Source organism: Engystomops pustulosus, chromosome 9 (assembly GCF_040894005.1).
Source record: "Engystomops pustulosus chromosome 9, aEngPut4.maternal, whole genome shotgun sequence".
Taxonomy (NCBI): domain Eukaryota; kingdom Metazoa; phylum Chordata; class Amphibia; order Anura; family Leptodactylidae; genus Engystomops; species Engystomops pustulosus.
Window position 1 is genome coordinate 85922873 of NC_092419.1, and position 27004 is coordinate 85949876.

General features: G+C 43.0%; 3 protein-coding genes across 5 annotated transcripts in view; 2 read left to right on the plus strand and 1 right to left on the minus strand.

The window, feature by feature from the left end:
• The window catches only part of RPS4X (ribosomal protein S4 X-linked), a 501937-nt gene that overhangs the window by 454766 nt on the left and 20167 nt on the right, over positions 1-27004 (plus strand). The window lies entirely within an intron of this gene.
• On the plus strand, positions 3542-12681 carry ERCC6L (ERCC excision repair 6 like, spindle assembly checkpoint helicase). Its single transcript, XM_072123355.1, has 4 exons — positions 3542-3742; positions 4655-7244; positions 9810-9872; positions 11306-12681. Exons 1-4 carry the CDS (start codon positions 3648-3650, stop codon positions 12605-12607), a joined length of 4050 nt encoding a protein of 1349 aa, XP_071979456.1. The 5' UTR covers positions 3542-3647; the 3' UTR covers positions 12608-12681.
• LOC140077501 (liver-expressed antimicrobial peptide 2-like) lies at positions 20478-25327 on the minus strand. Its single transcript, XM_072124741.1, has 3 exons — positions 25220-25327; positions 20750-20931; positions 20478-20668 (listed from the first exon to the last, which is right to left on the minus strand). Exons 1-3 carry the CDS (start codon positions 25268-25270, stop codon positions 20629-20631), a joined length of 273 nt encoding a protein of 90 aa, XP_071980842.1. The 5' UTR covers positions 25271-25327; the 3' UTR covers positions 20478-20628.

A 27004-nucleotide genomic window follows, 5' to 3' on the forward strand; every position in this document is an offset into this window, starting at 1 on the left:
ACTTGAACCAGTGATCAAGGCATCACTAATCCAAGTTTGTATAAAGTAAAAAAAATAGGTTTTTAACAATATAGGCCCCTAAAACTCCTTGCTGTTGCTTCATAAGCTGTTACACTGCGCAAGAGCACTTCTCTGTCCCACTGTGTGCTGACACAACCTCTGCTGCAGCGAGATTATGGCAAGCAGGGGGAGTGGAGACAGCACGGAGGGGCTTTGGTAACACCCCCAGAGCCCTTCTGGGTTAATAGCACAATTATACTGACTCAATAGCACAATTATAAGTTGATATTAAATAGAAGGAGGCCATGAATAACAAATATAAGAAGATTACCACAGTCACGGTGCCTGGATCTATGAGTAGGTGTTCTTATCATGCTTGATTTTGATGGTAGATTTCCTTTAACCCCTTAATGACAAAGCTACTTTAAGGCTTTAGGACCAAGCCCGCTAAATATGCCCTCTGTAACTATAAGTTGTTATTACTTTCAAGATGCTTTACCATATTCAGGGGTTTTTGTGACACATTGCACTTCAAATTAGTTGCAAAATTTAGATTATATTTTTTTTTAAGTAATCATGCAAATCTCCTCTTCTCAGCAGTTCTGATGCGTTTGAATACACATGCGTAACTGCCTTGTGTGAACGCACCCTAAGAGGAAATCTTGGTTGTAGTCACATGTGCATGTTTGTTCTGTGAAAACACAAATGTCTTCAGTCTGTAAAAAATATGTGGACAGAACACTGTTTATTGTCCCTTTTCCCCCGACGGAACAGCAACAAATTGTAATACCGATTATAGTTCAGCATTGCTGTTCCACCAGCAAGCAGGGAATCCTTGCATCACAGTGATGTAAGTGTATCCCCGGCAGGCCGCATTCACACACAGTGATCGTGTTGTATTCTGAAACGCAACGCTACGAGGGAGGGGCTTGACCAATCAGATGTGTTTCTAGTAAAACGGGCAAGCCCCTCCCTCGCAGCCATTGCGTTGCGTTTCAAAACACAAGCAGTGTGTGTGAATGCGGCCTCAGTCCATAGAATCTGCCCGATCCCGTAAACCTAGCGTGGTCATGTGCCAACGGCCTCATATGGTAAAACAAAGTTATTCTACTGCCTTTAATTCATTTTAAATTGTTTATTCTAATATGCTTCCACCTCACAGTAGTCCTGTGAGAAACACATACCTTATGGGAAAAAGCATAAAAGGAACAAGAAAAACCCTATGTGGCTAACTAGTCTTGTAAGGAAAGCAATAAGCGAGAAAGATAAAGCGTTTAAGGTGCTAAAACGTGAAGGTAGCGATGAGGCATTAGAGGATTATAGAGAGAAAAATAAATCCTGTAAAAAGCAGATAAAGGCCGCAAAAATAGAGACTGAGAGAAATATTGCCAGGGAGAGCAAAAATAATCCCAAATTATTTTTCAAGTATATAAATGATAAGAAACTAAAAACAGAGAGTGTGGGTCCCCTTAGAAATAACATGGGGGTCATGGTGGAAGGAGATGAGGAAAGGGCCAATCTACTGAATGTCGCCTTCTCAACTGTCTTTACCCAGGAAAATCCCCTGGTGGAAGACACAATGAGGAATAATGTTAATTCTTTTTATAATGTCAACAGTTTAACCCAGGAAGAGGTACGGCGCCACCTCGCAACCACTAAGATAGATAAATCACCTGGGCCAGATGGCATACACCCCCGGGTTCTGCATGAATTATGTACGGTGATAGACAGACCGTTATTTTTAATATTTGAAGACTCACTGAGGACTGGTTATGTTCCACAGGAATGGCGCATAGCAAATGTGGTACCAATATACAAAAAAGGATCAAATAGCGATCCTGGAAACTACAGACCCGTGAGTCTAACTGCTGTGGTGGGGAAAATATTTGAGGGGTTTATTAGAGATGCTATCCTGGAGTATCTCACTGAGCACAACCTTATAACCCAGCGTCAGCATGGGTTTATGAGAGATCGCTCCTGTCAGACTAATCTGATTGGTTTCTACGAGGAGGTAAGTTCAAGACTGGATCTGGAGGACGCTGTGGATGTTGTATATCTGGACTTTTCAAAGGCATTTGACACTGTGCCACATAAAAGGTTGGTATATAAAATGAGACTGCTGGGAATAGGAGAAAATCTGTGTATTTGGGTAAGTAATTGGCTTAGTGATAGAAAACAGAGGGTGGTCATTAATGGCACATTCTCAGATTGGGTTGATGTTACCAGTGGAGTGCCACAGGGGTCAGTATTGGGGCCACTTCTTTTTAATATTTTTATTAATGACCTTGTAGTGGGTTTACACAGTCAAGTTTCAATATTTGCAGATGATACTAAGCTGTGTAAAGTAATAAATACTGAGGTCGATAGTTTAGCATTACAGAGGGATTTGTGGAAGCTTGAGGGATGGGCAGAGAAATGGTTGATGAGGTTTAATGTAGATAAATGTAAAGTAATGCACTTGGGCCATGGAAACAAAAAGTATAATTATGTTCTAAACGGTCAATTACTTAGTAAAACTGAAGCTGAAAAGGACTTGGCGGTATTGGTGGATGGTAAACTTAATTTTAGTGACCAGAGCCAGGCGGCTGCTGCTAAAGCAAATAAAATAATGGGATGTATCAAGAGAGGAATAGATTCTCATGATAAAGACATAGTTTTGCCCTTATACAAATCCCTGGTCAGACCACACATGGAATATTGTGTACAGTTTTGGGCACCAGTGTATAAAAAGGATATAGTAGAGCTGGAACGGGTGCAGAGGAGAGCAACCAGGATTATTAGGGGAATGGGGGAACTAGAATACACTGACAGATTACAAAATTTGGGATTATTCAGTTTAGAAAAAAGACGACTGAGGGGAGACCTCATTACAATGTACAAATACCTGAACGGACAGTACAAGGATCTCTCTAAAGATCTTTTTATACCTAGGCCTGTGACCAGGAGAAGGGGGCATCCTCTACGCCTAGAGGAGAGGCGATTTTACCATCAACATAGACAAAGGTTCTTTACTGTAAGAGCAGTGAGACTATGGAACTCTCTGCCGCAGGAGGTTGTTATGGCGGACTCTATGTACATGTTCAAGAGAGGCCTGGATGCCTTTCTGGAGAGAAAAAATATCACGGGTTATGGGGATAAAACATTTATTTAATTCTTAAAGGTTGGACTTGATGGACTTGCGTCTCCTTCCAGCCTTATATACTATACTATACTATACAGTACATTTGAGAGATTAGACTGTAGTAAGCATAAGTAAGAACTATTTTTCTGTCTGCTAGGGTGTGTATTGAGGGTAACAGCTCATCTATAAAGATGCACACCCCAATAGCAAATGTTGCAGTAATAAATACGAAAGATGTACATATCCCAAGTTGGTGTCAATGGCTTATAACCCCAAAACGGCGCAATGCAACCATAACTTATTTAAGACGCGCTGCATAACTAACGCATCACAAACGCACAGAACGGCACACTGTGCATGACGCAGCACCGTCCCACGTAGCCTGACGTGGGAGGAGAATACCGCCAGCCCCGCCCCCCGCACTGATTTCTGGGAAGGAGTTTTGAAATAGCGGCGGCTCCTGTTCCCTGTGTGCACTTTCCTGTTGTTGCGGTGTGCGGCGGTTTTTTTCATAGTGCGATTTACCATGGAGTCTGAGGAAAGAAGCTCCCGGGGGTCCGGGGACCTCAGCACCACGTCCTGGGCACAGAAGGACCCGGAGCTCGCGGAGAAGTATCAGCGGTAAGTAGTCCTCACCCTGTGTGTGCGTCACCGCCATCAGGGACTGTTCACACTGGGCAGCCTCGTGCGACCTGGTATATTAATTGTTTTAATAATATTAAATATTTTAATTCATATTATGTTTATTTTAATGTACAATGAGGACGACTGGGAATAAGAAAATTATATATGGGGGGGGGGCAATAAAAGTAATGAACCTCTTAGTCCATGTTCACACCACATTGTATGTATACGCTGAGTATATACAGGTAGAAAGCCCTGGCCTGCAATTGTATGATGTCTGCTCACACTCCGCTTAGTCACCGTCTCAGGGGAATCCCAACCACAACAATGCTGAGGGTTGTGCTACATGATCCCACCTACTGTACAGAGACAACTCACCTGTACCCACATACCAGTCAGTGGGGGGGAATGCTATGGAAGGTAGTCACAGTGATTACAAAATAGTATCCCACATAGCGACTTACCTTAAAATTCTCTGCCCCCCCCCCCCCCTTCTGAGTCTAATAGAGATCCATGTACTCCGCCATGATGCCAAGGATAAGAATAATGTGTAACCCTTTTAGTTGCTGAGGTCTGTAGTGAAATGGATGCTATATCCATCAGGCACTACATGGCCTAATGGAGGTGCGGGGGTCTGGAAACAAATCTTGTGTGGGTGTCCCTTCCCCAGATGTAGGACTCGCTACATAAGTGACCCCTGATACTGAGTCCCTCTGCAGCTATGCCTCTACTGTCCTGTGGTCACATCATGCTACATGCACAGGACAATAGAGGTTGACAGCGTAAGGATTGGCCCAATCTTAATTTGTCAGTGAGTGAGTCCCTAAACACTGCTTTATTCAACACAAACCCATATTATCCAAATATTTTGATATGTTTCTTAATAACATCTAATGTTTTTCCTTGCAGATATGTCCAAAAAGCAAAGCAAGAAGCCAAAAATGGAAACTTGTTAAAGTCAATAGAATATTTTCAGAAAGCTTATGGCATCCACCCCAGAGAGAAGCTAAAGAGTCGCATAGCCCAGCTGGAAGAGGCGCTGCAGCGTCTGGAGCTCCAGAATGATGAAGAGGAGGGAGAGGATGATGATGAATTTGTAGATGTCCTGGGAAGCGGGTTACTGCTGTATAAAGACTTGTACAACAAGCTTTTTGAACACCAGAAAGAGGGAGTAGCGTTTATGTATAGCCTTCACAGAGATGGGAGAAAAGGCGGTATTTTAGCAGATGATATGGGACTCGGAAAGACAATCCAGGTTATCGCTTTCCTTTCCGGAATGTTTGATAGTGAGTTAACCAAAAATGTTTTATTGATAATGCCAACAACTCTGATTAGTAACTGGGTGAAAGAGTTTGAGAAGTGGACTCCAGGCATGAGAGTGAAGACCTTTCACGGCACCAGCAAGAAGGAGCGAACCACAAACCTAGAGCACATCCAGAGAAGGGGAGGGGTTCTCATCACCACCTTCCAAATGTTAATTAATAATTGGCAACAACTCGCCACATACAATGGAATTGAATTTGTATGGGATTATATCATATTAGACGAGGCTCATAAAATTAAAGCCTCCTCAACCAAAACTGCCAAATCCTGTTCTGCAATCCCTGCTAAAAACCGCATTCTGCTGACGGGCACCCCAATCCAAAACAATCTCCGGGAGATGTGGGCCCTATATGACTTTGCTTGTCAGGGAACTCTTCTTGGGACAGCCAAGACTTTTAAAATGGAGTATGAAAATCCAATAACCAGAGCTAGAGAAAAAGATGCCACAGCGGGTGAAAAAGCTCTCGGATTGAAGATATCTGAAAACCTTATGACTATTATTCAACCTTATTTCCTCCGGCGTACAAAGGGGGATGTTCAGCATAAAAAGAGTTCTGAACCCCAAACTACGGAGTCAGATAGTAAAGTATGTACAATGCCTTCTCTCACGCGAAAGAACGACTTTATAATATGGGTCTATTTATCAGAAATTCAGGAAGATGTGTATCGCAAGTTTATATCTCTGGATCAAATCAAGGAATTGCTGATGACAACCAAGTCCCCTCTAGCAGAACTGAATATCCTGAAGAAGCTCTGTGATCACCCAAGACTTCTGTCCGCAAGAGCATGTGTCCAGCTTGGGTTGGAGGGCGATGACCTGGAAGAGCATGATATTGAAGCGGTCACCAAGTTTGATCACCTTTCCGATGAGGTTCTGATAGAGGAATCTGGAAAACTTGTGCTTCTTATTGAGCTTCTCCAAAAACTCCGGGAAGAAGGTCACAGGACTCTTGTTTTCTCGCAGTCAAGAAAAATGCTTGACATGATTGACCGCATCTTGATTAACCGAGGCTTTAAGATCATGCGAATAGATGGGACCGTTTCTCTTTTTGATCGGGAAAAAAGAATAAGTATGTTTCAGAACAACAGGAGCTACTCTGTATTGCTATTGACCACGCAAGTTGGAGGTGTCGGATTGACGCTAACTTCAGCTGACCGTGTCGTGATTTTTGACCCCAGCTGGAATCCGGCTACTGATGCCCAAGCAGTTGACAGAGCCTATAGAATAGGACAACAAGCAAATGTAGTGATATATCGACTTATCACTTGTGGCACAGTGGAGGAGAAAATCTATAGGAGACAAATCTTCAAAGACTCCATAATTAGACAAACAACCGGTGAGAAGAAAAACCCCTTCAGATACTTCTCAAAGCAAGAATTAAAAGAGCTCTTTTCTCTAGAAGACACCCGGACCTCCACCACCCAGATCCAGCTTCAGAATATGCATTCGTCCCAAAGGAAAACGGACACAAATCTAGATGAACACATTGCTTATTTGCACACTTTACCAATTTTTGGAATCTCCGACCATGACCTCCTTTATACACACGAGATCTCTTCCCAAGATGAGGACGATGAGCACGAACATGAAGGTCAATATATTCAGGAAAGGGTACAGAAGGCTCATGAACTGGTGCAGATGGAGTCTCAACTAAATGGCCAACTGATGGAACAACTCAAGAAGAATTCGGAAGGAGCGTGGCTTAGACCAAATCCAATCCCTGAGAGACCTAAACAAAGAAGTCTTCCTATAGTGAAACCACCAGCCTCTCCTCCTCAAATTGTAGATCTTACAGAGAATGAAGTTGCAAATGTAAGTGTTCAGATGACTAGTTTGGTGATAGAAGATTCTGATGAAGAACATCTTGACTCCATTTCAATTAAAAAGGAACCACCAAATGAAGTCAATAATCACATAAGCAGCTTGAGCATTGAAGAGACAAGTGGAGACGACCATTTACCTTCTGCTCCTATCAATGGCGAAACCTCAAAGAATAGAAGTGGTCACATGACTAACTTGGTACTTGGCGAATCTTTTGATGAAAATCTACCTCCGGTACCATTTAAAAGTGAATTACCAAAAGATAGGGGGGACAGAGAAACAAGAGTGATGCCTGAAGAGTCTGATGAAGACATATCTGATCCAATCCCATATCCAAATGCATCTTCCAGTACGGTAAGGAAAAGTCCAGTACTGTGCAATGCTGAGAAATGGAATGACTTGTACCATCTCTAAAAGGGATATTATCCATTTCATGACTGCCATACAGATATAAACGTCTGAATTGCACGTGTATAGACCTCATGGCGTGCGCTTAATCTAAATGGCTATATCTTCTACACCGTGGTACTAAGAAACAGTTTTGTGGTTATCTCAAAGGAGAGATTCTTCTCTAACAATAGGATCGTGATTGTGTTTTTAGTGATCACAGAACTAGAGATCTACATTGTGAAAGTTGCAGTCAGAAATGTGATTTTTATATACAGATCCCTTTGAAGTGGCACCAAAACTGTTTCTAAGTGCCACAGTTTAGAAGATCTAGCCTTGGAAGAGTTGCCCTCCAGCCTTTCAGCTGCAGAGAGATGGAGCTGGCAGTTTTAGAAGTACATGCACACTCTGCATCTGTCACTGAACCTAGGTGACTGATGCCATACATTTTACATATTTTGGTATAGGTTTAAAGGGAACCCGTCACCAACCTGAGAACTGTGAAACTACAAAATGTGCTATATGCCTTGATAACTGTGTTCTGGTGGTGTCTTTATAAAGGACCTACGCTGCCTGATGGCAGAAAAATGAAGCTATATTCACAGATATCTTCCAGTCAGGGAGGTGGGACGCTCAGCGCAGCAGTTAATCTGGCGCCCCTTCTCATGGGTGTTCCATCATGGAACCCTGTCTCCTTCCTTCCCATCGCCGTGCCCTGCCTCATTTCATGTAGAAGTCTTCCTGTCCTATCGTGGATGGGTCTGTCTTGCGCAGGGCGCTGGTCATCTCTGCTCCGTCCCTGTGTGTACCCTCTGCACCCCATTGGGATTGTGTCTGATCTAACCAGCCGGTTTGCTCAGTCTATCCTGATGAGGTGAAACAGTGCAGCAGCGTGCCTGTTTCTGTGGTTGAGTATGCGCAGCGCCGGAGCATGACGACGCATGTGCGAAAAATCGGACAAGACGGCGGCAGGACGTGGCTTCACCTACAGGGCACGGCGCGTCGACGGGAAAGGCAGGAGGCTGGGCACGGCGCGTCGACGGGAAAGGCAGGAGGCTGGGCACGGCGCGTCGACGAGAAAGGCAGGAGGCTGGGCACGGCGCGTCGACGAGAAAGGCAGGAGGCTGGGCACGGCGCGTCGACGGGAAAGGCAGGAGGCTGGGCACGGCGCGTCGACGGGAAAGGCAAGAGGGGTTGTTCCAGAATTACTGCTGCGCTGTGCACCCCATTTCCTCTGACTGCTAATTCTACAAAGAAGTACATGTCATTCATAAAACTATAAATCAACTATAAATCATCACGCCTTAGGGAAAAAAAAAAGAGTAAAAAATGTTATGACATGTAAAGCTGTTCCAAAGATATCATCATTTAACCCCTTTGGGTCATTGGTGCCTGACTGTCCAGGGCAGTTTTTGCAGTTCTATCCTTTTAAATGGCACTATATTTGGAACAGTTTTATGTATAACACTTCATGCTTGTTTTTTTTTCCATGGCATGTTGGACTTAATAGAATGTCAATAATTTACTATTTGCCAGGATCCGAGGCAGAGGGTGCATGTACTTTTGCAATGTGACTTCTCCAGCTTTTGTGGCACCTAGAAACACCAATTCTGGTGTCCCGTTAAAGAACACATTCTTTAATATCATATCGGGATCGTGTTTTTAGGTAACACAGAATTAAAGAAATTCACTATTGGGAATTTAAATTTGCCAAAAATTCCCTTTTTTTCCGTGAAATCTGCATCACATGGCCATAGATTTTAATGTTAAAAAAAGCATGCAAAAGTCCGCACAAAAAAATTGACATATTTTTTGACATTTTTGCATAGAGAAGATGTGCGTCACTTGTGCGTTCTTGCGGTCTTTTTCATGTTGTTTTGTTTTTTTACATTGAAGTCTATGGGCGTATGAAAAACTGCAACAAATCTGTATCAAATCTGAAGACGGGTCAGCTGCTCTATGCGTTTTAAGGACTGCTAGGGCAACGTGGAGTGAATAAATTAAGATATGAGACACTGAAGTTGTAATAAAAGAAGTGCTCTGGACCTTGCCTTGTCCCATTATGCCTACACTCTCCATGTGTGGAAGGTGGCGTAAGGGGGGGGGGGGTTAATCTCACCAGGAACTGCTACTTTTTCATGCCTTGCATGGCATGAATATCAAATTTTTGGCTTGCCTTTTTCTTAAATTTTTTTCATGGTGCTTGTACTCATTTGCAACTAGTTTTCTGCAGTGTTCCCTGAGCTATCATCTGAATCCAGATGTGAAAGTTCAGCCTTAAAAATGTGCAAAAAAGTCTCCGCCAATCTACGGCTGCACCAGACGTAGAAATTGTCTTAAAAGATCCCAAACGCCGCATGTATCAATGAGGAAAACGCTAGGATCTGACCAGAAGCAAAGCCATGAGAAGTCCCAAAAACAGACAGTCAAGCTGGACTTTGACAGATGTGCCCTATTGTTTGTTTTATTTTATAAATAAACACTTAAAGTACCGTATATATAATATAAGTGATTTCTTTTCTTCTTTTACAGGGCGTTGGAAGTTCACTATCAAATGGAGATTCTGCAACGGAGAATATTTCAGCAACTTCACCAGTAAGCTGCTTTTTTTTTTTAATTAAATGAAAAAAAATAAAAATAAAAAATTGTGAAACGATGTCTAGATCTAAATATTTCTACCAGGGTTCATTTCAGACTAGCTGCCATCTGTGCAGCCAAAAATTAGTCTCTGATCCCCATTATATTCTATTAAAAACCTTAGTTGAATCTGATGAGAGGATCTCTGATAATTTCCCTCCTAGCTATGCCTTTTGGTATTTTTACTTAAACGTTTAATTCCTTGGCACAAGCTAATGTAATAGTACAGTAGCGTGTGGCAAGAACTATATGGACTCATGCGCTGAGCCCTCTACATAAACATCCACTGTTAACGCTTTACATGCTGTCGGCGGTGCATCGGCGCCGCTGTCTTGGCTGTTGTCCTCCTTTCCCGTCACTACCTAGGGTTTTGGGGGGGGGGGGAGGGGCAGGTTAAAAAATGGTAAAAAAAAAAGATAAGAAACCTAAAAGTTCAAATTACCGATTGCCCCCCCTGCCTACAACAGATATAAAAACAAACCATAAAAATAGTATCACTGTGTCCCAAAAGTTCTGATCTATTAATACAGGTGGTCCCCTACTTATGATCACCCAACTTACATACGACCCCTAGTTACAAACGGACCTCTGGATATTGGTAATTTACTGTAATTTAGTCCTAGGCTACAATGATCAGCTATAACAGTTATCACAGGTGTCTGTAATGAAGCTTTAGTGTTTTTCCTGGTACTTATGACAATCCAACATTTTTAAAATCCAATTGTCACAGAGACCAAAAAAATTGGCTGGGATTACAATGATAAAATAATTACATACAAATTCAACTTGAGAACAAACCTACAGAACCTATCTTGTATGTAACTGCCTGTATATAAATATTGGTTATTCACTTCAATGAATCGCATAATGGAAAATGGTGGCTAAATGTCTGAAACGCCACTTTTAATGTTTTGCAATATAACAAAAAAGTGATCAAATGGTCGTACAGTCCCCAAAATGGTAGCAATGAAAACGCCATCACGTCCCACAAAAAAACAACACCTTACGTAGGTCTGTACATGTCAGAATAATGGGGCGTGGCTCACTGGCTGCCTGCCAGTGAGCAGGAAGAGTCACAGATACCGGACATGAGTCACACAGTCTGTAATTAAGGTACAGTGCCCCACTGGCAGCTAATTTTAGGTGATCTGGGGAGGACTTGTAACCCTTTATCAGCAGACATTGTTAGTCAGGGTGGTCAAAATTTGGTGACGGGTCCTCTTTAAGTGTTTCTTGTAAACATAAAATTTCTGCATTGCTAATACAAATGCTGCCGCCTGGTGACTCCTCTCACATTCCAGAAGACGACCTTAACCATTTTTAGCCCACAAAACTCTGCTTTAGGTATATCGTATGTAAGGGATTTCATTTTTTTCCTTCTTCTTTTACAGGGAGTTGGAAGTTCACTATTTAATGGACATTCTGCAAAAAAGAATATTTCAGCAGCTTCACCATTAAGCAGTTCGGTCCCTAATAAAAGTTCGGATGGTTTGGCAAGTCTTGTCGGCAAAGCAGAAGAACATGAACAACCATGCTTTGAAGATGAAAATGTGAGCCTAAGGGACCCTAGCCTGCCTTTATCCAAGCCCCAGTTACAATGTGACTTTAACCTAGTTCTGGAGGATTCAATGGGTAATGATAAACTGTTTGCATCCATGGAAGAGATGGAAAGTGTCATGGAAACCTCCATGGCTCCAGAAGAGGGAGCGCTGCTAGTACTGGATGATTCTGAGGAAAATATCAGCCAAGGGGGGCACAGCTTTGAAAAGTCTATGGACCTTGAAAGGAAAAGTAGAAACTTAAGTGTAGACATGGAGAGGTCGAAGCACAAAATGGAAGACGGTCCTGAAGTTACAGACTTTCAGAATAAAATGGATATCATGAACTCTTCTCAAGTGAACGGCAGCGGTGAATTTAGTATAATTGAGGAAAGCGATGAAGAAGACGTTCTGTTCTCCACCAAGCGTAAAGCCACCAGGAGAATCTGTTCTGAAAGTGAAGCCGAGAGCTCAGTGTTCCTAAATGATGAGAACGAGAGGGTTTTCTCACCTTTCCACAGCCCTTCAGTCAAACTGGTGAGCGCCTCCACTCCAAAGTCCGGGAAAAGCATGGCCGACAAGCTGCTGCTTCAGAGGAGCAGCTTAGGAGGAAGGCGCAGGTCTATTGCATCAAGGAGGTCTCTGGTTGATCTGGCTGTAGAAGAAGCAACAGATATTCAAGAAAATATTAACGATGGAGACGACGAAGGCAGCGACCAAGAGCAGGAAGAAGAATTGCTAGCAGATGAAGCTCAGGAAGCTGACGGAGAAGCAACTGAAAATACAGAAGAGGAGCCAGCTGGAGAAACGCTGGCCCTAGAGGACAGTTCACCGACCGCAGGAGATGAGTATGAAGCGGACAGCTTTGTCATCAAATCCTCTTCTAATGAAGAGATAACAGCGGAGACCACCGGGGAGGTGGAACTGCTTTCTGATGAGCAGGTCGACTATCTCGCCCCAGAAACCAAATCCAGTCAGACTGAGGTGTGTTGTCAAGAAGACAGCTACTCTACATTGGTGCAAAGGGGCAAGGAGCTTAAAGATGGAGGACACACCAAGGAAGCCTTAGACTGTTTCTTGAAAGCACTTGATATTAAATCTGGAGACCCGGAAGTTATGATGATGACTCTGAGTCTGTACAGGCAGCTGGCTTAGCATTTCTACTTGTTGATAAAGGGAATTCAATAATATTGCATTTAAAATAAGATAATAAAGATTGTGAAACTGTTTCAAGTGCTTGTCACCCATTTTTGAGGTTTTTCTAATGTTAAAAAATTCGCTTCGTCTTTGCTGTGGTTTCCCCTATATGAGATTCTGCCAAAAGAGTGATGGCAATTCATATCCTTAAAGGGGTTTTCCCACGGGGGGGCCTAACTTGCTGATCAGTGGGGGTCTCAGTGATGTCCGTCAGACCCCTCAATGCTCCGTCAGACTTATGGAGCAGACGGGCGTGCATGACTGTTCTGCTCTATTAATCTCTATGGTGCCGACGGAGATAGGTGAGCGCAGCGCTCTGCAATTTCCGTCAGCTCCATAGAGATTAATGTAGCAGAATGATCATGCATGTCAATCTTCTCCATAAGTGAAGAGGGGTCAGGCGGAGGTACATCGGACCCCTTGTTTTTGTGATCTGTGGGGGTCTTGGCACTTAGGCCCCCACTGATTAGCAAGTTAGGCCCTATCCTGTCTGTGGGAAAACCCCTTTAAAGGACATCTACTACCAGATAACCTGATGGTAGATGTTTAGACTCTACTTCTCCCAACCCAAATGAAAATAACCTTTTTTTTTTTTTTTTTCTTTAAATGTTTTAGAATGACCTGGAAAAATAGCTTTAATTATGAAATGAGCTTGAGGTGCTTATTGAATGATTGACACATGATACAATGCTGAGAGAGCTGCTGCTATAATATAAGAGCAGACTGCCTCAGGATAATAGATCATAGATAATAAACCTAGTTTTCCCAGAAAGCAGGTCATTCTAAAACATGAAACAAGGTTATTTCCCTTTGGGATAGCACGGAAGGTGAGTATAATCCTCTATCATCAGGTTATCTGATGGTAGATGTCCCTTATAACCCTTAGTAGGGGACTTCATTATTGCATTTCAGTTTTTTTACTCTACTCATTTTAAAAGCAATAAATCTGTGAGGACTTGTTATCTGCGGACCGCAACAAGCGGTTGTCAGCCGTATTATACACCCGGCACCCGCTGTCTATGGAGAGCGCTCAGCCAGTGAGTTTTGGTACATCCTGGTGCACAAAGGGGTTGAGGAAATCTACCATCTCATTCAAGCCTGGATAAACCAGGGACACTTACTCACAGATCCAGGCACTGTGACTATGGTAATCTTCTTATATTTGTTATCTATGACCCCTTCCTCCTTGCATCAACCTTTACTCTAATCATATTATTTAATGAGTCTGAGGTGCTCTGGTGAGAGCCCCTCAGTGCTGCAGATTAATATGCTGTTACAATAAGCGGAAAATATCTTGCCCTCTCCATCCTGTTTTTATATAATCTAGCAGGGGATGGGACACCCCCAGTGTACCTTGGACTCATTAGCATAATTAAAAGTTGCATTTAGAAGGAAGGAGTGCATGGATAACACATGTAAGAAGATTTCCACAGTCGTCTGGATCTATAAGTAAGTGTCCCTGGTTTATCCTGCCTGATATTGATGGTAGATTTCTTTTAAGGCTATTTGGACAGTATTAAGGATACTTTCCATAATACATTCAAGGGTGCGCATATACTAATAATTAGTGAGGAAGATGAAGGAAAATGGACTTCTGTGTTGCCAGGCTTCCAAACTGGAGAGCAAAAATCCATGTGGTTGTATTAGTTAAAAAGTTAGTATTTATTAAAACCTAGGCAGATACATGTCTCTTCATATGGTTTAATAATAAATGCTAACTTTATAACTCATACAATCACCTTGATCACTGTCATATTCCTTACTGTATGTGCTGGGGTCCCACTGGGGGGGATCAGAGCCTCCATATGTGCTCAGCATCACCTCAACAAGGTGAGGGCACTCCCTACTGGCATATATACAGATCTAGAGAGCACTTGTCCGTTTTCTTCTAGTAGCTGATAGGCTAATAATTAGGTCTAGGATCCAACTCTTGTATTTGAATGAACAGGTCGTTTAAAAAAAATAAATAAAATTTGTCCATGGGCATGTGATGTGACTGAGGTGCGCGGCTCATAACATTACAGCTCTCATTACTGTAACGAGCCGTGCATCCGTGTGACCAATTATCTTCTGGAAGTAAACAATGAAGCTCCCTTACAATGAGGAGAGATACACAAAGTACATTGGAAGTTTAAATAACTTTTTTGTGTAACGTTATCAGATCCCATTTGTGTCTACATCTATGATAATCTTTATACAAATCATAGGGGACATGTACAAATACAATACTACATAACAGAGCACACATATGGTCTATGCAAGAGCTTACAGTCTATGAGTAGAGGTGACCTCAATTTTATAGTGACCTCAATGAACATGTCTGCAGCTTTCCACAATATTTTTTTATTTCTTTTTTTTTTGGGGGGGGGGGAGGGGGATATTGTCAGCTCACACAACTAGATGGATCATAATGTGTCTGCTTAGAAAGACTACCCCTGCCCACACCCTGGAATCTTACAATGAGTAAATTGTGAAGTAAAGGGTTAAAAATCTTTATTGTGTAAACATAACTAGGGGATTGAAATTTGAGAGTTTTCTTTCATGGGAAACCCCTTTAATTTGGTAAAAATCAAAGCTTGGCTGCAATTGGTTGCTGTATGCACCATTTTCTGTACACTATATTAATAAATGAGGCCTATCCAGTATCTGCCTGTGTTATTTGTGTAAGGAGAAATGTTAAACATGAACCTGACCAGCGCTGGGTATATATAATAAAGTATAACATGACAAGGTGTGTGATTTTCCGTTAAGACTTGCTGCTGTGTGAGTGGCAGGTGCCACGCTCAGCAGCCAATAGGATCGCAGGGCATTATTCCAATGCAGGGAAGAAAACGGCAGTTGGTGCCAGTCCGTGATCGCTCGCACAGAGAGAAGACCGGCTCCATTTTTCTGCATCAAGCTACTTTGCATTTTTGATTTCTGCCACACCCCGATACACACAGAAGATTTATCACCCACAAGACACAATAGAAGACATGAAGAGGAAGAGACAGGAGGAGAACTCACCACCGGACCCCCATGAGCCTGCCCCCAAGAGGAGGAAGCTGGACCTGACCGAGCAGGAAGAGAAGATGGCGGCTCCCTCCAATCTCCAGGAAGATAACACAGATCTGCCGACCACTTCGTGTCAAGACCAAGCAAAAGACATGAAGAGAAAGAGACAGAAGGAGACTTCATCACCAGACCACCAGGAACCTGAACCCAAGAGGAGGAAGCTGGACCTGACCGAGCAGGAAGAGAAGATGGCGGCTCCCCCCAATCTCCAGGAGGATAACTCAGATCTGCCAACCACTTCGCGTCAAGACCAAGCAAAAGACATGACGAGAAAGAGTCAGGAGCCTGAACCCAAGAGGAAGATGGACAAGCAGATGAAGGCTTTCCTCAAACTCCTGGAGTTTCAACCCATCAGAAACCTTATTGACTGGGACAGAAGCCGCACCCTGACGCACAAATACAATACTACATAACAGAGCACACATATGGTCTATGCAAGAGCTTACAGTCTATGAGTAGAGGTGACCTCAATTTTATAGTGACCTCAATGAACATGTCTGCAGCTTTCCACAATATTTTTTTATTTCTTTTTTTTTTGGGGGGGGGGGGGGAGGGGGATATTGTCAGCTCACACAACTAGATGGATCATAATGTGTCTGCTTAGAAAGACTACCCCTGCCCACACCCTGGAATCTTACAATGAGTAAATTGTGAAGTAAAGGGTTAAAAATCTTTATTGTGTAAACATAACTAGGGGATTGAAATTTGAGAGTTTTCTTTCATGGGAAACCCCTTTAATTTGGTAAAAATCAAAGCTTGGCTGCAATTGGTTGCTGTATGCACCATTTTCTGTACACTATATTAATAAATGAGGCCTATCCAGTATCTGCCTGTGTTATTTGTGTAAGGAGAAATGTTAAACATGAACCTGACCAGCGCTGGGTATATATAATAAAGTATAACATGACAAGGTGTGTGATTTTCCGTTAAGACTTGCTGCTGTGTGAGTGGCAGGTGCCACGCTCAGCAGCCAATAGGATCGCAGGGCATTATTCCAATGCAGGGAAGAAAACGGCAGTTGGTGCCAGTCCGTGATCGCTCGCACAGAGAGAAGACCGGCTCCATTTTTCTGCATCAAGCTACTTTGCATTTTTGATTTCTGCCACACCCCGATACACACAGAAGATTTATCACCCACAAGACACAATAGAAGACATGAAGAGGAAGAGACAGGAGGAGAACTCACCACCGGACCCCCATGAGCCTGCCCCCAAGAGGAGGAAGCTGGACCTGACCGAGCAGGAAGAGAAGATGGCGGCTCCCTCCAATCTCCAGGAAGATAACACAGATCTGCCGACCACTTCGTGTCAAGACCAAGCAAAAGACATGAAGAGAAAGAGACAGAAGGAGACTTCATCACCAGACCACCAGGAACCTGAACCCAAGAGGAGGAAGCTGGACCTGACCGAGCAGGAAGAGAAGATGGCGGCTCCCCCCAATCTCCAGGAGGATAACTCAGATCTGCCAACCACTTCGCGTCAAGACCAAGCAAAAGACATGACGAGAAAGAGTCAGGAGCCTGAACCCAAGAGGAAGATGGACAAGCAGATGAAGGCTTTCCTCAAACTCCTGGAGTTTCAACCCATCAGAAACCTTATTGACTGGGACAGAAGCCGCACCCTGACGCACAAATACCTCCTGGCAGCCGTGTGTGCGTATTTCAGAAGAGCAAGACTCCCCGTCTCCCAGTACAAATACTTCTTCTTCCCGGCTCTGTACCTCGCCAGTCAGTTTGAGGACGACGATCCGAGCATCCGCAGAATCCTCTTCCTCTGCGCCTTAGGACCCTACTGGTTTATCAACATAGACCAGTTTTTACATCATCGTGACCTGATGTTCCAGAAAATTGGATTCAGAGCCTGGGTAGACGTGGACACCTGTCATCGGTTGATGGCCCAGAATCCCACACACTGGGCATGGACAAGAGAAAAACCAAGAGTCCACCCTAGCCCCTCAGCTCCAGCCCCCGAGGAAGAGCAGGAAGAGTCCACCAGCAGTGGCTTCAGCTGTCACATCCTGTAACTTCAGCCACGCAAGAGGAAAGTCCACAAACATCTCTATATCCACCGGCAGGATGACAGCTGCAAGACCAACATGGAGAAGACCCGGAGGCCGGTGTGGATGAAGCCGTCTGTTCATGGTAAGGTGCAGAAGCCTCACAGCACATAACACTCACAACTCAATCACTGTAGGTAGCCACATGCAGTCACTGTAGGTAGGTACATACACCTCCACTACACACATGTTGTAGCGTTACCTCCCTTAGTACGCCCGGAGGAAGGGCAGTACAGCGGCCATGGTTTCCCTGCAGGTTTCCTCCACAGGGGGTTTTTCCTGTCCTGAGCGCCGCTGTACACTCCCTGTGAGTGCCCGGAGGTAACAACCACTTACATTAAACATTAAAAAAATACATTACAATAAAATGTCACATTATTTAACACACTATACTGTGTTGTGTCTTTTATTTCTAATAATGCATGTAAAATGTTACATAAAAGGGTTTCTATGGGAATAAAGAAATGTTTACAATATTTAATTATTTCCATGGAAAAAGCTTATAATGATTCTGCAGCTTATATCTACCATTTCATTATGTTTGCTCCACTATTCAGCCTCTGACATAAGGATATCCTTGTGCCCGCTTGTATCGTTGTGCCCGCTGGCTTAGGAGCCAAAGGTAACAAAGGTGCTGGGGGCAAACTAGAAAAACTGACATGATTTATTTCTTTCCAGCAGAAAAGTGGAGCATTATTAATGGCTACAAAGTGTCTGGGCACTAGGGGAAGAGATGGACTCATTGGGAGGAATTTACTAAGACTGGAGCTTAGTACACCAGTCTTAAATTGCCCCAGCCAGCATTCCTATGCCTATATTTACTAAGAGGCACCAGCCTCTTGGTGAATATGGGCACAAACTATGCCAGTTCCAACCTGTAGACTGAATCGGAACAGAAAACTGGCAGAGATGCCATAGTAAATCTGTACCAGTGTGTGAGCACTCTAGGGAATGGTGTAAAAGGAGGGATAAGGGGCATAATTTGTGCCATGAAAATTTTCCACATCCTCTGTCCCTCTTATTTTTCCTAAGTTTGGGGAGTTATGGGTAGATATTATACTGAGTGGAGCCACTAAGGGATTAAAGTACATGGGACAAGTCTGGGGGTTGTCCACATTCAGCAAATAATTGATATTGTTTGTGTAATGAAAAGTCATACAAATTTCCAATATACTTTCTGTATCAATTCCTCACGGTTTTCTAGATCTCTGCTTGCTGTCCTAGTATAGAAAGCTTCTATATTTACTTCCAGTGAATAGAAATGTGTCCATGGTCACACAGGTGCACGGCTCGCTGGCACCTGTGTGACCATGGACATATTTCTGTCCACTGCAACTAAAGATAGAAGATTTCTATAGCAGGACAGCAAGCAGAGGTCTAGAAAACCGTGAGGAATTGATACAGAAAGTATATTGGAAAATTGTATAACTTCTCCTTACTTAAACAATTTCAATTACTTGCTGAAAGTGGACAACCCCGTTAATGTATGAAAGTAAGGTTTTTAAACCTCTTTTTATCATCTAAACATTGAAAAGGATTTGTGTGGGGTTGTCAACACAAGGCACTATGTACATGGTGCCGGGATGTTCTGTCATTAGATGCTACTCCTGCAGCAACCACATGGCCTTCAAAGGGGTTTTCCCACAAACACAAGTTATACCCTATCCTAATGGAGCAGACGGCCGCTCGTGACCGTTCTCCTCCATTAAACTCTATGGAGCTAACGGAGATCGGTGAGCACAGCGCTCGGCAATTTCCGTCAGCTCCACAGAACGAGCTCCACCTCGGTCATGCGCTGCCTTCTGATGTAACTGGAACCCCATTGTACCCCTTGTTTTCATGATCTGTGGGGGTTTCAGCACTGAGACCCCCACTGATCAGCAAGGTAGGCCCTATCCTACCCCTTTAACTGTATCTACACCCACAGACTTTCCAGCTTCAGAGGGGAATCAATGAATCGGAGGAAACAAGTTTTTCAACATGTATCCCTCTTTCAACGTCTTGAAAATTGGGAGGTATACACACACATACACACATATACATACATTCATAAAGATATATATATATATATATATATATATATATATATATATATATACTGTACCTTCTTAACTCAATCCCTGTTTAATGAATGGTTGCAGCTAGCAGCCAAAGGAGGCAGATTACCCAGGTACCTGGTGCTAAAATAGTCTTAAAGCAGTTGTCCACCTTAAAGGGGTTTTCTGAGACTTCTAAAAAAAAACAAAAGGTGTCTGCTTAAAAAAATAAAGATGTACTTACCTTCCGGCGCCCTCCAGGTGTCCCGCGCTGCTGTTGCTTCTGTCCACGCGCCATGTAAACAAACATGGCCACCGGAGCAGTGCTGGCCAGCCACGCCGACCCGTCCCTATTCAGAGCATATGCAGGATGGATGGTTGTCGGGTCTGTCCGGAAGCTGAATCCAGCACTGCTCCTGCGGCCATGTTTGTTTACATCATGGTGTGTGACAGCAGCGCGGGACACCCGGAGGGCGGCGGAAGGTAAGTTCTTTATTTTTTTAAACAGCCCCTCCCGGTAACCTTTTGTTTTTTTAAGAAGTCTCAGACAACCCATTTAAGCATATAATTGATTTTGATTAAAAGCTATACAATTTTCCAACATACCCCCCTATCAATTCCCCATGGTCTATGAAAATTTCCTAAAGAATCAAAGTAAAAATACTAGTATAAGACCATATCTTTATTAGCTGGTGAAATAACAAATACCATACATGTAATGATGAGATACACATGATAATTATCACCCAGAACACGTTACGTTTGATACTTCTCTGTGGCGTGTGCCAGGATGAGCGGCTTTGCTTCTGATGCTTTTTTTTGATTGACAATGTATCAAGACCAGTTGTGCGGGAGGTAAGAACAGTGACCTTTTCTGAAAAACATACATGCGGAGCATTATTGGCCTCTCGTCGTGCCGGCCTGGGTGTAAGCAGCGCTATTCATGTCTCCATACCTGCAGACCTTTGTGGTACATTCTACTCCCTGCTGACAATAGGCTCCTACTGGTTTGCTTCCCATTGTCCTCCAAAATGGGGTCATTCTAGGTTCCCGCAAAAGTGAAGCCAAAAGCCAATCTGTTCTCTGTTCCATGTTCAAGTATTGTTCCTGGTATGTTGAACTGGGCTTTGAATGCACCTTTGACATAGAAGACAGAGCAGTTGCTTAGAGAACTATGAACATATTAGACCAGCAGTCAGTTCATACAGGTAGTACATGTGATATGAGTCTGACCTTTTATTTATAAAAAGTAGGGGGATTAGAAATTTTACTTTTATTAAAAAAAAAAAATTCTGTTTTTTAGGCCCCTTTGGGTGGGGGAGATGATTGTTCATTCAATATATGGTTCATCTATTCCCGCCTGACTCCCCACTGTCATAGAACCGGCTCCCACTATGGCGGCATCTAAGTAAGGCTGGGTTCATACCACGTTAATTGCCATACATTGTAAGGACATGCCTATACAGTGGGATACGTTGCCCTCTCCCCTGAATGCGGGGGGAGGAGTGTACATCTGCAACAGACGGTGATTGGCTGCTGCCGATGAATGGGGCGCTCCCCCAGTGATGTCACTGTCCTAATATGGACGTGACATCACAGGGTCCTCCCTCCCGCCGAGCGAGGTATGTGTTTATTGGGGCTGCGAGGAGAGATGCAATACGCTGCATCCGCTCTCCATAGACGTCCATTGCCTCCGCTAAGTGCATACGTCGTTCAGTCGGAGGCTGCAGGATGAAGAGACATAACTTACTACATCTTTCCATCCTGCATATTTTGAGGGACAGAATGCTTAGTGGCCAGACAGAGGCAACAACTATGCCTCCGCCTGTCCCTATTTGTCAATGTAATGCTAAGTTTATACATTGGGTGCTTTCCCGCTTGGCGTATGCAAAAAACATGTTGTGAACCCACCCTAATGGTGCTGTCGACTGGCTCAAATACAGCAACTAATAGTTTTACTGCTGTGATCGGTGTCAGCAGCAACCATACCTTTGTGTGTGTTGTGAGTAGCAGCAGGACTGTGAAAAATGCATTGCTTGCGCTTTCATGTCAGATCTCTTCAGTGAACACAATGCAGCCCACGCTGAAGTAGGCTTCTGGTTAGCTAGTACAGCTGGCAAACAGTTTAAATGCAGTGATCAATTCCCTAAATGTATTTACAATCCTGGGATAGTCCAACTACTATTAACAACACACACAAGATATGGTTACGTGTCTGCTACTTAACACAGTTTGCAGCATAGCATGATCAAAACTGCTGGTAGACTCCCTGTAACCCCTTCATGAGAGCCATATGGCAATCATCTCCTAATTGCACATACCCTGTACTGCATAGCAGGTATATAGAGATCAGGACAATTGTCCACTTTATGCAGCTATATCTTCTGAACTGTGAGACCTAGAAACACAATTCTGGTGTCATATTAAAGAAGGGAATTAAGGATTGTGTTTCTAGGTTCCACAGAAGCGGGGATATACACTGTTAGGCCCATTCCACACTTGCGAGTGTGATGCGATGAACTCGCATCACACTCGCAACGCATGCTGCCGGGAACGCACGGCCCGAGCGCTGCACACCGGGAGTGAACTGACATGCTGAGTTCACTCCCGGTGTGCAGCGTTCGGGCCGTGCGTTCCCGGCAGCATGCGTTGCGAGTGTGATGCGAGTTCATCGCATCACACTCGCAAGTGTGGAACGGGCCTTAAAGTTGCGGTAAAAAAAAAATGGGACTTTTTTATATAAAACTCCTCGTTCCCAACTGCAACTTTAATTGTTGAGAGATTCTCCTCTTTATTATGACAACAGAACGGTGTCTGGGTTCAGGGAAAGAGAGCTAACAATTATCAGAGCTCCCAATATGGAAGCACCTAAGCAATGCTACTGTATACGTGCCATTGCCAGGTGTGACTGCAGCACCCAACAGGTTTACTGACATGATCAATGTTGGCAACAGTCATACCATACGTGTTGTGAGATGCAGAGGGACTGTAGAAAATGCACTGGGATGTCCTCGTTTGTCAGATCTTACTAAACACTGCACAGCCCATGCTCTGAGTAAGAGTTTAAGTAGGCTTCTGTTTAGGTATTAGAGCTTGGAGCTGTTTCAAAGCAGAGATCTCCAAAGTCTAGTTACAATCCTGGAATATAAATACATTTTTCACAGTCTTTGGCACGGTTACATAGGACTGCAGCTTTGTATCATCAAAACTGATGACAGATTCCTATTAATGCTACAGAACAATGGACCTGGCATGGTCTATCCATATTTTCAGAAAGGCAAACAAGAAGTAGCCGGACTTACAATAAAACGTAACTTTTAATGATATATCAATTTCTTTTAAAGGAAGACCAATAAAAGGTCAATGTGCACTGAAAATTTTTAAAAACACAAGTGTCTAGATGTGTTATTCTTTTGTATTGTTGTGTTATAGTTTTAGTATAGTAAATATTATTTTATGATCTTTCTCAGCCAAATAACACCAAATACCATCAGGTCTCTATGTCTAAGCCAGTGTTTGTTGCTAGCTCTAATATAGCAGCTACATACAGCAATAAACAGTTGTCAGTTCATATATTGCATTGTAATAGCTTCAGAAAATTTTAGCTTCTGCTAGTTTGTAGTAGTAGTAGTAGTAGTGTATAGTAATCGGCTTCAGTAACACAGAGTAAGAGTCCACTACTAGTTCATATAATGATAATTAGCTGCAATCAATTATGACTCCATTCTCATCTTGGGTCTGAGATATTATAGCTGCTAATTTAGTTGCAACAATTGTAATTTATCTAATTAGAGGAGCTTAATGTAGCAATTCCTCTGGAGTAAGAGATCAAAGAGAGATCAGGGATAGATTCATATTGGAATGCCTTAGGGCAGTGGTGGCAAACCTATGGCACGGACACCAGAGGTGGCACTCAGAGCCCTCAGAGTTCACCAGACAGGGATCCTCCTGCAGTCCCATGCCGTGCCATGCTTTGCATTATTTTAATGTGAAGCATTATGTTCTAATAATAATCTTTATTTATATAGCGCCATCATATTCCGTAGCGCTTTACAAATCATAGGAAACAAATACAAATGTAATGTAACAGAGCACAACATTTGTATGGAACAACAGGAGTGAGGTCCCTGCTCGCCAGAGCTTACGGTTTATGAAGATGATGGGGTAACACGAGGTAAAAGAATATTTAATGGTCCAGCCATTCTTCTTAGGGAATAGAACAAAATATAATAAATGGAACCTGCAGGAAGAGAGAGTAGGTGTGGGCAGGGAGCTCCTTCTGTGCGACCCCTTAATCTTCCTGTTCAGGGGGCTGTCGAGGAAAGCTCCTATGGCAATCCAAATTTCCTCTCATTCTGCCTAAGATATAGCACTGATAAAGAAGACTGCATTAAGTTACTTCTTGAATTGATATGTTGGCACTTTGCAAAAATATGCAGGTTTTGGGTTGCAGTTTGGTCACTCGACCTCTAAAAGGTTCGCCCTCACTGCCTTAGGGTGTAATGTATTAATAGTAAGTACAATGTATTCTCATTACTATTCAGATCTATATTACACTTCACATGGCTATTCAATCTATACTACTAGGTATTGGTATCTCAAGAATGAATAAAGTTTGGCTAGTAGCTATGTATTTATTAGCTGTTGGTAGTATACACCTAATTCACACTATCTATAACACTTGTCCTCTAAACCTGTGTATGGTCAATCCAGTCTGCAGTTCTGAACTGGCTCATAATTGCAGGGATTTCATGTAACCATTTTATGGACATTTGCTTGTAAAAATTCTTATTCTACTAGCCCCCCAACATGTTTCGCCAGTCAAGATGGCTTCATCAGGAGAAATGATGAAGCCAGCTTGACTATTAGCCCAGTTCCCCTGATGAAGCCAGCTTGACTATTAGCCCAGTTCCCCTGATGAAGCCAGCTTGACTATTAGCCCAGTTCCCCTGATGAAGCCAGCTTGACTGGTGAAACATGTTGGGGTGCTGGTAGAATAAGAATTTTAACTAGCATGTGTCCATAAGATGGTTAGCTGAAATCTCCATTTTGAACCAGTTTAAGTTTTATTGTAAGTCTGGTTATGGGCTCCTTCTTCTTGTTCTGAAAACAGATTCCCTTTAATAAATGCAATGAAGTCTTTGAATCAATTTGGCTCCTAAAATAAGTATATATTTAAACATAACTGCATGTACAATATGTTCCCATCTCTTTCTTACTAATCAATGTCAACTTATAAAGGTAAATGAAGTCTTGCTTCCTACATCCTCCAATGTAACCTATTCTACTAAGAAACCTATAACTCCCTCTGGTACATCTCATACTGCATTCACATTTCTAGTGCTGTACATTGTAGCTGAGCTCTTTGATCTGGTAAGAAATGTTTGTCGAGTATATGGATAGATGACCGATGGATGCGCCTTACCTGTGTGCTACACAGAAGAACGAGGCACAGAGATCCTGCAATGGAAACCATGGCTTGTCCTGTTATACAACGACCTGCAAAGAGTTTATCTGTTTCTTCTAAGGAAGGTTGAGTTATAAAATGTGTGTCCTAATCCTAAATCTGCGTCATCCTTATATGATACACAACTGGAACGAGATGAATCTTCAAATATTTGAGGAGGAATATGTTGAGTGGAATATTGCCGGTCTGATGTCCTCTGGGAGCCGCCTGGGATTAATCACCTTTTATCACTTTCATATGAAAAAGGTTTCCAGTGATAGAAAGGTCAAACTCTATGAGAATCTCAACTCCAGGGAGAGGGCTCTGTATATAATTATACAGAGAGGCTTCTTGTAGGGGCAGGTGCTCTCTTCTAAATAGCTTATTCTTACTATCCAGATCACCAATATAGAGAACATATCTGTAACTGTTCATCAAGTTTTAAGAGTCGATGGAAAACATGTGACAATAGTAGCATATTAAGGTAATTCTGTATAAGGCTGCCCCTTGGTGATGTTCATATGGCCAATCCAATTGAGGCGCTTTAGATCTTGCTCTAATGGATGTACGGTGGCCTTGTATCACACAGTTTCTAAAATTATAAGGACAGATACAGATAGGCCACTTACACACATGTGCAAAACTGTCAGTTCTTAATGAAAGAAAAACTTGAATCTGACAAAAGTGAATAAATCACATTTCAACGAAACTGAATAAATGAAAACAAGACATTGTTTTTCAATTTTGCCCCCTTTAAAGAAATGTCCACATCAGATGCCCCTTTTGACGAAAATGTCCGCAATAGATACCGCCCTTTAATGACATGACTACAGCAGATGCCCATTTTGAGAAATGTCCACGTTAGATGCCCCCCTTCATAGAATGTCCATTGCAGAAATCCTCCCCCCCATTAATTAAATTTCCACAGCAGGGCTTCTTCATGCCCGCCTCGCTGCACTGTCTTCTTCTCTACCACACTATGATGTCATGTGGCAGCGACAACTTTGTGTCATAATGTATGCAATGGGCTGGAAGGAAAAGTGGGATAGATTTTTTGTTTCCTAAAGACTCATAGCAGCTCTTCATATAGGGCGGATCCTCATATAGGCGATATGATATGACCCACTATTGGTTGCCTGTACATAGGGCTGCAGCTATTCACCGTGTTGTATATAGTCTACATCTTCTCACTGTTCTGTATATATGGCTACATCTTCTCACTGTGCTGTATATAGGGTACAGCTCCTCACTGTGCAGTATATAGGGCTACAGCTCCTCACTGTGCAGTATATAGGGCTACAGCTCCTCACTGTGCAGTATATAGGGCTACAGCTCCTCACTGTGCTGTATATAGGGTACAGCTCCTCACTGTGCAGTATATAGGGCTACAGATCCTCATTGTGCTGTATATAGGGTACAGCTACTCACCTTGCTGTATATAGGGCTACAGATCCTGACTGTGCTGTATATAGGATACAGCTCCTCACTGTGCAGTATATAGGGCTACAGCTCCTCACTGTGCTGTATATAGGGTACAGCTCCTCACTGTGCAGTATATAGGGCTACAGATCCTCATTGTGCTGTATATAGGGTACAGCTACTCACCTTGCTGTATATAGGGCTACAGATCCTGACTGTGCTGTATATAGGACACAACTCCTCACTGTGCAGTATATAGGGCTACATCTTCTCACTGTGCTGTATATAGGGTACAGCTCCTCACTGTGCAGTATATAGGGCTACAGATCCTCATTGTGCTGTATA